Source organism: Typopeltis vanoorti, chromosome 8 (genome assembly GCF_054136105.1).
Source record: "Typopeltis vanoorti isolate ZY-2024b chromosome 8, IOZ_Tvanoo_1.0, whole genome shotgun sequence".
Classification (NCBI taxonomy): domain Eukaryota; kingdom Metazoa; phylum Arthropoda; class Arachnida; order Uropygi; family Thelyphonidae; genus Typopeltis; species Typopeltis vanoorti.
In genome coordinates, this window is record NC_143556.1 from 93549878 (window position 1) to 93562486 (window position 12609).

The 12609-nt window shown below is 34.9% G+C and overlaps 1 protein-coding gene across 1 annotated transcript in view; it reads right to left on the reverse strand.

The window, feature by feature from the left end:
• Window positions 1-12609, reverse strand: part of LOC150104201 (putative carbonic anhydrase-like protein 2) — a 205757-nt gene that overhangs the window by 18567 nt on the left and 174581 nt on the right. Inside the window, exons 8-9 of the mRNA XM_090396428.1 lie at window positions 11313-11444; window positions 2848-2890 (exon numbers count right to left, since the gene is read on the reverse strand). Coding sequence (XP_090252554.1) covers window positions 2848-2890; window positions 11313-11444 — 175 coding nt within the window. The remainder of the gene's footprint in view (window positions 1-2847; window positions 2891-11312; window positions 11445-12609) is intronic.

Consider the following 12609-nt stretch of genomic DNA (forward strand, 5'->3'; position numbering starts at 1 on the left):
TTCTCCCTATCGCACAACTGACGTAAGACAATCAACAGCTACTTGCCCATTGTGTTCTTTTTTGTTTTTATTTTTTCTTACTTATGGTATTATCTTCTCTGTGGGAATTGATTTTGATAACAGCTTAAATTCTTGATAATAGCGACCCGTAGATTATTTGTAACTCGTAATTGTTTAAGCGTTGATTTGGCAGCAGAAAGAAAAAACACGTTTTTATTCTAGTATTGAAGAATACTTTTATTTCTTGAGGGGAAGAGGCGGGTGAGTAGCAATATTTGAAACTTTAAGAATGCCGTGTAATGATCTACTTGTCAGTGAAACTACACATAATAAGAATTAGGATTTTTATTTCTGCCACTTACATTAATTCCTTGGGTCATTCAAAATATTACAGGATGAACACTGTTAATTGAAGTTCATATTGTAATAAAGTCATGCTTAGTTTTTTTTTTGATGGAGTGCTGCAATGTATGTCTGAACGTGTTAATTCTAGGCAAATATATATAGTTTCCTGGTAGCCTTTTTACCGAAAAAATGAGTAACTGAACAATACTGTTCAATTTTTTTTTTTTTTTAAAGAGATTTGTTAAATCCCTTTTAAAAGTTGGTAGAAAGATGCACAATGTTTGGGTTAAGCATTACGATATATTTCGTAAAGAACATTGATACTTACTGCTGGTACGCATTAGGTCAATCAGCCGACCTAACACCTGTTTCTAATTAATTATTAACAACTGTGCGTGTTCGCTGACTTTCTGCTTAGCTGAGAAGGATAAAATTCTACTGATTTCTGAGACCGATTAACTCGCCTTCCATTGGAGATACCTAGAAACGTTTCGAGCAGATCATGATTTATAAAGAATTAACTCATATTACCATTTATTATATTGTAATGATAAAAAAAATGAAAATCGGTGGTATAACTTAGTTGACAGATTTCTATAACTCTTATTTAAATGGTGTGTGAATCCAATTACTTGCATTTTTCTCTAAGGATTACTTTCTATTTTTCCTAATTTCTTAACTAAGATATATGCTTTCATAATTTTTGTGCTATCTAATGATTACATGTAAATTTACTTTTTTATTACAGTAAATAAAGACAGAACTTAAAATTGATACAACTAAAATATCCATCAACTCTTTTACCATATCTGAGATTCTGCAGCACTTATCTGAAGTTTTTTTAATTATGCAAGCTTACAGTATATTCAGGATCGGAGAAGCAGAAAACCGAGTGATCTGGAAAATCGCGGGGGAGTCCTTCGTCCAGCAGTGGACAGAACCAGAAAGTTGAAGAAGAAGACAGTATATTCAGGTAATTATACATAGCTTATGTTGCATGCATATTTCTATATATATATTTAACACTTTAAATTAAAAATACATATACGACGTTTACTAAGGATATCAACTGTGTTTCAAGAGGTAAATAAAATAGATAAAAATTATTTTTGAAAAATATAGCTATACCAAGAAAATCAAAACTCCTGAACTTTGTGTGGCATTGATGTACAGCACGGGTTTCCTAATATATAGGGAAAAAAACACGTCTTATTTTTTACCTATGACATTCAGAACTCTATAAATTACTCTCTCTTATAGTTAGATTAGTTTCGTGATTAGATATTTTTGAGTCTGCAACGGGTACCACTAACAAACCCATAACACAGTAAAATCAATTCTACAATTTTAATTGCATTTCTACATCTTATTTGCTTTGTGTGGAACTTGGAGTTCCGTGAAACAAGTTACTTAAATAACAGCTTTGATTTTAATTAAACTATTAAATGAAATTACCAAAATTCTAATCTAAAATATTTTGTTACATACATAAAACGTACTTGTTTGTTTATTTTTCTGGATATATTGGATGAAGAGGATTCGGCTATATCATTATAATTAATGGACGAATTTGACCTCGGAGAATTGTTCACTAATTTTACTTTGCTGAAAATATCAACGATAGTGGTTATAATACCATGGGTTTATAATCATGCAGAGTACTATCTCGGTTCAGATCCGGTCTCATGTCAGCCATCAGAATATTTTATTGCTTCTCTTTTTCAATAATGCAATTCAGATAACGGATGTTATGGACAGTTTCTTACGATGTCTTCAAAGAATGCTCTTTGTGATAATGTAAACATATATTCATGTTTTCAAACCATTGCAAGTTGCTGTTGAATAAATAGGAAATTGGTATCTTATACTGAAATGGTTTTCTTATAGAGACAAAAGAAAGCGTCAGTTTCGGAAGCAATGGAATTCCTAGGATTCTTTCCTACAAAATAAATCAATGTTTCTTTTTTCAGTCTCTTTACAAGATATCAGCTTGTGAGTAAATTGCAGGTGCTTGTCACATGCTCAAAATCTTTAAGAAACTGTTTCGTTTTAAAGGTTACAGCTTGGATTTGTTTGTCTTATAATAGGGGCATGTATAAATCTTTATGGATTTGTTCAGATCCTCCGTAAATAAGTGCGAAGCTTTATCCATATGCGGTCTATTAAAGAAATCTCCAAGATATTAATCTAGCAAGAGCTGTTCAGAAGGGAATATATAAAATCTAAATAGGAATATAAAAAAATTGTTCAAATAAAATATATCCAGGTAAACCTCACGAAATAATGCAGCTCTATAGCATTGAAACTTTAGGGTGCAGTACCGGTAGAAATATTAACTTTATAATATGCTATTTGGTTTTCGAAATTTTGAGTATTAATATAGTCCGTGTTACTCCCTGTAATGTGGATCACATATGTATGATAACATCTCTATAACTTTCATCTTTATGAAAACATGAAACAAATATTACAGTAACGAATAGTCAAGACTATTTTGCTTACCTTTATATCTCATATTCCTGTACATGGTTGGACATTCCATTCCCTGTAACAAAGATAGCAAATATCGAACTAAGCTCATTATAATCATTACCAGTATTAGAAAGATAATTATAAATGTTAATTCCTTTACAAAATCTACTACACTATGACTATATTTGCTCCCTGAGGCTGTATTAATCTCGGTAGCCAAGTAAGCGCTCTTGGCTAGTATAAGTATGGCTTATAGGACCAACTAAAAGTGGACTAATTAACTGCCGGTAACTACACTCAAACGTAGGCCCCAAGTGCGCCGTATATATTTGCATACTGTTAATATCGCCATTGGCATTCACATATTTTAGTTTATGTACTCCATTTATTCTCCAAATTAGTACACTACTGAAACATAAGTTTGTATTTGCTGTGACGTAATGTGTGGGAGTTATTATCAGAATGTATTTCTATTACACCATTCAGTACCTGTACAAGATGGGAGATTTCCTTGCATTAGAAAATACTTCGTTTTCCTTAGGAAATATTGCAATTTGGAACATTTACTGTTTCTTGATCAATATGTACAGTACAATGATCTCTAAAATAATAGAACATTTTAAGTAAGTAAAATTTACCATATGAAATTCTCTTGGTATATCTGAAGTATGGAAAATCACTATCTCATTAAATAAAATACATGAAACATTATGTATTTTATCTACGTTAAAATACTCCTGAAGATTTCAAACATTGCTCTGCACTTTAAGCTATAGATAAGTATTTACTATTGTTGCGATGAATCCTCAGCGTTCTCTTATGATTTCATAAGACATAATATTCATTTGAACGATGATGCACACGACACATAAAATAAATGCAAGATTATCTCGTGATTATCTTACGCATGTTTTGTAGTAATAATAATGCTCTTCAAAAGATTCGAGCTACATCCAAACATTTTAGCTCGAATAACGTCAGTGGCTGATTCATTCAGGCACATCTTATGTTTGAACCAATCACAAATGAACAAAATGCATGAGTGCGTTTCCAAATATAACACATGACAAATGGTTTTTATTATGATAGACATGTGTGCAATGGAAAGATGTCTGCTAAACATATGAAGAAATTAGAACTAAAACGAAAATGTCTAGATATTGGAGAATACATACTACGATAGAAATGAAAATGGGCGGGACACATTACAAAACTCAAGGACAATAGATGGACAAAAATTATACTGCAGTGGTAGCCATATGAAGGTAAAAGATCAGCTGGAAGACCTGAAAGAAGACGCTGAGATGATATAAGAAAAACAATTGGAACTTTTTGGCACCATTAAGCTCAAAACAGATGAAGAAAATTGGGAGACACCTATCAGAAGTGGCTATAAAAAGGCTAAAAGAAGAAGATGTAGATATATATCTGCATTGCATATAAGTTGACTTTGATACACATCTCTTCCGCATAGTCACTAATTGATGTTTATATTTCTCTTCCATGCCTTCTGTGAGACAAGTACCAAACCAATCATCCATCCTAATGTAAAAGAAACCCGTATCAAATGTCTTTAACCAGAAAATCTACATTCTGTTGCACAGTGAGGTCGGGATACTTTCATTCAATGGCCAAAAGAGAGTTGAAACCACGAAGTGTGCAAGATCAGGATTGATGCAAAGAAATTTGCGCACGTCTGTGAGCTGCTTTGTTACTGAGCGTACACAAACTTTTATGTAGTCAAAATGAATCCGAGAGCTTACACACCTCTTGGACAGTGTCATTCAGTACTTATTTCGTGATTAGGGCATCGACACGGCAAACGTTAACTAGTGATGGACGTGATTGGGGACAGCTCGTTAGACATCTGTCTTGCCGTTAGCAAAGTCATTACACCAAACGCAGACCTGTTTCTGTGGCAATTACGTTTGTTCTATACCCTTAGCATTGCTGAAATTATAACACGCTTTCCATATGGCTGTTTCTAGTCATTCTTCCTCTTGCAACTGATAGGTTGCTATACTTTGTGATGCCATCCCGTAATCGTATACAAGGATACCATACAAGAGCTCTCTTTACCATTTAAAGTGTCCCTTATCCTGCAAAGGATTTGTTTTCAAGTGCTGCGCGCTGTTGCTTTATTTTTGCATTTATTTATTTAAATGCTGTCGCAAGTAACAACTTGATTTGGAAGAGATAAACCCATTGGATACAACAAGAGAACAATAAAACTGTACATTTGATATACGTGTATAATACTCGTATATCCAACAGAAAACAAATTATAGAAAACCTATGGAACTTGAATTTCTTAGAAAGCTTACGATATTACATAATCTTCGATACTATTTTGCACTGCTTAAAAGCAATGATTAGGTTGCTATACATTGTGATGCCATCCAGTAATCGTATACGTGCGGATACGATACAAGTGCTCTCTTTACAATTTAAAATGTCCCTTATCCTTATTATTGAAGATTTCCCAAATTCGCCTTTTCATTAATTCATTTGATTCAAGGGTGCACTGGAGTGACAGCAATTTTGAACTACCTGGTCCTTCTCCTCCTCCTCAAAAGTCAGGTTTAAACTGTGACTGCGTTCAGGATTACATACTGGAAAGCTTCTGTATGGGAACTATCGAGCGATAATAGAAATCGTAATGAATGAAGAAAAAAATCTGATGGATCTTCGTATTGGTATCAAAGTTGATTTTAAAGAGAATAATAAACACTAAGAGGAAGGTGAATATACGGACTTTTGGAAACTCAACTCATAGCAATGGTCATATAGCTTCATGAACTAACGAACTAATTATGTAAACTTAAAATCAACAGTGGATCAGCTAAGAATTCAAACATTTCATCCGTGGATTAAATACTGACACAAGTTTTGTATTGTTTTCTGAATAGTAGTGGATTTTCGGGACATGGGGAAGGAAAGAGTTCCAAAATATATTTGAGTCTTTACAGCTCGGTCAGTAGTGAATGCCGTTTGGTTTTGGAAATACGTAGGTTCGAATCCCGGTTAGGATGCAAAGAACCTTTATACGAGTTTTGTTTTGTTTTTCCCTTAACTAAAAAGATGAATCAGCTGGTCTCATGGAAGTAGCTGAGTTTTCATTTCGAAGAACAGAATTTCGCAATTTTTTTTAAAATTCTTTAACAAAAGAACACATAATTTAATGAAATAATTATACTGGTCTCATAGTTTTAATTACTCCGGCCTTAATTAGAAATAGCCATAACAAAAACGCGTTAGTAAAGAAGATGAAAACGGAGGAAAAACAAGCGAGGTGCATTTGAAGATTGTACAAGGATATCCATTTGCATCCGGACCTGTTATGTCTTCAAATACACTTGAAGAAAAGAAAGAATTGTAAAGTCAATTTTAATGAAAATATGCCTTTAAGATTACCAAGAGAAAAAAGTAAGAAAATGAAGGCAGAAAATCATATTCACAAAAATGCGTGTTATGCAGCATTTTTATAGTGAGATCATTCGTTTTCATAAGAAAATCGGACATGAACCATTTTTAGTATATGTAATTTAGAGATATTTTTGTTTTAACTAATTTTGCTATTAAGATAGACTATTAATAACAAAGGGTGTTTTGACAATAAAATTAAATTACGGGTGTAGGATTCGTGGTTTTTTTAAACTCTTCTTCTTCTTCTTCTGCAGCTTCTCCCACTTAAGTGGGGTCACTGTTGATAATGAGTCTCCTCCACACCATCCTGTCTTGGGCTGTCACCACATCCAAGTTCTTCATCCTCAAGTCCTCTTCTACCAGCTCCCTCCATCTATTCCTTGGCCGCCCACGCTTCCGCCTTCCTTGCATATCCATTTGCATGACCTTTCTTCCCACATATTCGTCCTCCCTCCTCATCACATGACCAAACCATCTCAACCTTGCCTCCTGTATTTCGCTCCTAAGTTCGTAACTTTCACTGTTCCCCTGATATAGTCATTTCTCAGACGATCCTTTCTGGTCACACCGCACATCCACCTAAGCATTCTCATCTCTGCTACTTCCATCCCGCTGATGTTATTTTTCCTCAGGGCCACAGTTTATATAGCATATGTCATAGTTGGCCTCACTACTGTCCTATAGATTTTGCCTTTCAGATTGATCGGCACCCTCTTATCGCATAATACTCCAGCCATCTCTCTCCAGTTCCTCCAACCCCGCTTGTATCCTGCATCCTACTTCCTTCTCAGCTCCTCCATCTTCTTCCACTGTTGAACCTAAGTATCTAAAGTTTCTCACCTTCCTGATGACATTTCCTTCCAGCTCCAGACCTGTCTCCTGTTCCGCCGCCCACTGTGCAACACATATATTCTGTCTTACTTCTGCTCAGTCTCATACCTCTCTCTTCCAGTACTTTTTTCCATCTTTCCAGTTCAGTTCCCGCTTCTTCTCTTGAATCTGCACACAGCAAGATGTCATCTGCATACAAAATTGTCCAAGGCGCATCTTCTCTCACCTCCTCTGTTATCACCTCCATCACAATATTAAACAGAAACGGACTTAATGCTGACCCTTGATGCAAGCCAACTGTTACTTGAAAACTTTCTGTCTGTCCCAGACAGGTCCTAACACTTGTCTTCACATTGCTGTACATTTCCCGCAACAACCTGACATATTTCTCCGGCACCTTCTTCTCCCTCAGACCCCTCCAGACTTCTTGCCTTGGCATTCTATCGTATGCTTTCTCCAAATCAATAAATGCCAGATGTAGCTCCCTTTGTTTCTCTCGATACTTTTCCATCATCTGCCGTAACCCAAAGATAGCATCTGCTGTTGATCTACCAGGCATGAAGCCAAATTGTTCCTTTGCAATCTCCACCTCTTTCCTCAATCTACCATCAAGATTGAGGAAAGAGGTGGAGATTTCTACTTTCTAGGATTTTCATTGTGTGGGACATCAACTTTATTCCTCTGTAATTTTTACAGTCTTGTGCATCCCCTTTATCCTTGTAGATGGGGACAAGGGTACTCTCCCTCCATTCCTCGGGTATATTTTCCTGTTGGCAAACTTTCATGAACAGGTCCCACAGCAGGTCAATTCCCTCTTCCCCTAGTGCCTTCCATACCTCCACTGGAATTCTGTCGGGGCCCACCGATTTTCCATTCCTCATCCTCTTCATGGCCTTCGTCACTTCCACCTTACTGATGTTCTGCACCATCCCCTCAGAAGGCTGCCCATCTTCTCTGTGAGTCCTTGCATTTTCCTCATTCAAAAGTCCCTCAAAGTATATTTTCCATCTGTTTCTTATGTCCACATCCCTTCATAATACTCTTCCTTCAGGTCTTTTTAAACTAGTATTTAAAAAAATGGTATATCGCAACGATCACATATATCATGGTGGTGGTTAGCATCGGGAAAACTGTCATCATGTTTGTACAATATTCAATTTAGTCAAATAAATCTAATTAATAGTGATACTTCTGTTTAAGTACTCGAGATATAATTTTGTTAATTTAATTAACTTTCACTCAGATCATGCGAAATTATTAGCATCACTTAATCCTTTTGCCAATAAACGTCTTTCTATTGAAATCTGATTTTATTGTCCTGACATCGTTTTGCAAATTCTAAACATAAATTATATTAAATTCTATTCATACAGAGCGAAGTTAATTTCATTCTGTGATTTAGAAGCAATTTTCCCATTGCAATAATGTTACAAAAGTTTTGTAAGAATTCCAAATTTCAATAAAAAAAATCTCTCTGGCTTGAGATCCTTAAATAATTTGCTTATGAACTAACAGATGCTCATCGGTTTCTAGAAACCAACTAAAAACGTTAAACACAATTGACTGGTGATGGGATGTTTAAATTGTACCAAAGCAATAATGCGATGCATTATAGTGTATCTGTAAATGGTGTATTTTCTAGTTGGTTGGTCATTTTTTTTTCTGCTGAAGATGGAAACTGGTGTTATGAAGCCGGCTACCTCACCGTCAGTTGAAAAGTTGTAAGTGTTGTTCTCTACAATTCGATGCCCATTGTAGAGAACAATACTTACAATGATTTTCAAGTGTTTTCCAACTTCGATATGGAGGCGAAAATACAAATACAATGAAGTACGACTTGTTGATATAATAATGTACTATTTTCAAATCAGATAATTCCGCGATGAGTCTTTTGACTCCATGGAGACCTGGTGTTAATAATAATAATAAAATGCAAAATACTTTGACCTAACAAGGCAACTCTTCGAAATAGAGTATGCATTTTCATGATAACTCATCCAGAAATTAAAGAGAGTTAATATAGTCATTAATTATCCTGGTTAAATCTGTATACGTTTCTTTCATGAACATCACATAAGTTATGTGATTAGCTAAGATTACGTAATTTTTCTTCCTGAAATGCGGATATTTTCACTAAATAGACAAAGCTGCCGGAGAACACTTCCAATTTATAGACCTAAAATACTGATCTTAGTTGTTTAGATAATTCCAGTTATTCTTAAGTTATCCATGTAACTATTCCAGTTATCCTCTTCATATTTTCCCTCTCCCACAAGAAAACTCTTCGGAATAGAGTGAACTTTCAAGATAACTCATCCAGTTATCTATTGACTGTGCTGCATCTATTTCAGTGATCGTTCAAGTACGATATGCCTCTGATTTCATGCTATCCCAGGATTTGAATTTCTCTACCAGAGGCGTAAAGGTTATCTGAAAACTAAGGGAAAACACAGAATAAAATAAAAAGGAACGAAAAGAAACTAACATGAATTAGAAAAGACTAAGGTGGATTGGAATAGTAGCTAACTTAATCGTTGAACAAGAGTACGGGACGTGTTATGAGCAGGTCAGGAGTGCAGTTCGATGTATTTCTTGAAGATGCAAGCATGCCCTGTGAAGGATTTGAATGCTGGAAGGGCAAGTGTCTTATTTCACTTCTGTGCACAGTCGTCTAATCCGGAAATACGATCGGTTATTGTAGGATACTTCTTTCCTCCTCCGCGTTTTCAGTATAGAGCAAACCGTCCCCACGTACGGAAGAGTTAAGTTTCCTGTTATTGTCATGGCACGCTCCACTGCTCCATGCCAAACGCTGATGCCTGAGTATTTCTGGTGTGTTCGCAGGAAATGAAGCAGAACACACACTGGAGACGGTAAACGATACCCATTTCGTGCTCTCTACCACTAACACACAAGAAAAATGCCTCAACAGAACTGCGACAGACAACTCATGAATTCTTAACGTTCAACTAGATGTCGCCACATCCATCTGTTCTTTCATTCTCTCAACTTTATTAACTGAGATGGAATCTCGCATTGACATATCTATTTAAAAAAGTATCTTAGGAAATGAGGATTCCGATAAGACAATGCATTTAAAAGTGACTAATATAATACTTGCTGAGTTCATTAACTACTGTTGATTTCCTACTAATTATTACGACTATTTAAAATACATCGGTCCTTAAAATATTAAGCCTAAAATCCAACGCGTATAATTAAGGTTACTATCTACCAAAATACGTAGTAACATTAATTCTTGGCTTATTGTTGCTATTTGACTACAGTATACTGATTCCGTAATAAAGAATTTATCTACCTCCAGAGAATTCATTTCCTCTAACTCTCTTTTTCTTTCTATCCTTTGTGCTAGCGTGCATACACCCCTGACTGGCTACGAGGGCAGATACGCTAACACGTAGTAATCCTGGATCTCACAATCGAACGTTCGAAGGACTCGAAGTGTGTGTGCCAGGCTCGCGCGTTATCTTGCGCCCAGAGGCAGCCGGTTGATAAGCAAGAGCAGACACACACACATTGCACTATTATGTGTTACTGTCTTGTTACACAGACAACAAGCAATTCAAGTCTAGTCTTTCACAGGCCGAAATTGTTTCATCATTATTAAAAGAAATAATTTGTAATAAAAGCAGGGCGGTCACAATAAATATTTTGCAGACATGTTTACCCTATTACGTCACTCATTCACTTCATTAACTAAAGTGTGCCATTAGTTTAGGGGCTGCTGCCTTCACCCGAGAAAACAGATAAGAGTAACCATTAGATAAGACTAGATCCCAGTTGACTCATCATCACTGACAGCTAGTTCCGATAAGGCTCTGAAACTTTAATCTGTTATTCATCTTAATGGTGTTGGCCCTAATCGCGCGGTAACGTTATCTTTAAATACTTAGACGTATATCATAATTAAAACTATTTGAACCCCCACATATCTAGATTGGTTTCCAGATTGACGATGAATTCTTCCCTTTCTACGCCTGCAAAGGAAGTGCCGTTTTAGGTTCGGCACTTTACAAGCCCACTTTTAATTCGTTCTTTTTCTTGTTCCGGACCACGAAATCTATGACTGTTGATTCAACATACAAACTGCTTCGCTGTATTTGTCACCCGTTACCAACCCATTTTTATTTCAGGAAACACTTCGCTTTATTTTCTCCGAACTATTTCTTACCGTAACTAATTCTTTCCCAAACTCCATCACGTCGCTTAATACTTACATCTTTCTGGTGGAAATCTATGTTGGTTCGGATCGATCGCTGGTTCAAGGGTAATGTTGGGCGAAAATTATCTGCTAGAGGAGCTTTGGGATTCCCGACATCTCCTTGCATCAGCTTGCGTAGTGCGTATAGCTAGTAGAATTAAAAAAAAAAAAAAAAAGTAATTATAGTATTATACTTTCTGTAATTTTAAGTTCTTAACCCTATAATTAAAATAGCATGTGAACATATTTTCAGGGGAGGAAGAATTCATATTTTGTTCCAAAAGTGATTATCTTGGCTTGTTCAAATGAGAAAAATTAAAGGGCCTTTACTAAGACAAGCAATTACCATTTAACAACAGTTCGTTCCCAGTTTTCTAAAAGAAATAATTGTTTAAATTTGTAATGACGGTTCGGCACTTTTATAGTTGTTAAGGGACAGAGAACAATGAAGTGTTAGAATGTTATATTTCATTGTTCATGCCCTTGAGTTATTAGATAGATTAACTGTTTTGCATGCAGAAGTAGGAACTTGTTCTCAGTGTCTAGTTAACTCCTAAGCTGAAGATTATTTAAGAAATATTTTAAGAAATAAATTATATATTAAACATCTATAAATGTAGATAATGAGTATAGTTTATGATTGTAGTCTATATTCAAATCACTTTGAGCCTTTACAGTTAGTAATGTTTATATACCAAACAGATCCATTATGATTAACAACATTAATTCCTAATGTTTTGTTCAAGATTGATTAAGAAATTTTCTTAACGAAACGAATTTCAGAGGAGTGAAACTAGAGAATGCTCGTTGGTCAACGTTCTCCCCTGATGCAGTCAAGCGATTATTTTATAGCTGGTGTACATACTTTAGTTTTTATACATCAGTCTTTATCTTAAGGTAATAAAATCAAAATGAATAATTTATGATATCCCATGATGTATTCATCTTGTTTATGACTTAATGAGTTCTTTTTAAGTCCTTGTAATTAAAATTTTAAATTTATATTGTTGCCGCATATTTACAACAAACTTTTATATCACACGAAAACAAGTTAACGGTTTTTAATAGGCAAAGAACAACCGTTTGCAATTTGAATTTCTTTATAAATAATAAATATTCGTGTATAAATGTATTCCTTAAAATTAATAAAAAATAATTTTAAAGTTAATATTTTTAAGGTAATTTTTTTTTTCAAAATAAAATATTAAATATATATTTTATTATATATTATCATACACAAATATATTTTTCACCGTCCACCAAATAAAACAGCTAACTAACAATAAAACCAAGCCATGGTAATGAAATAACGT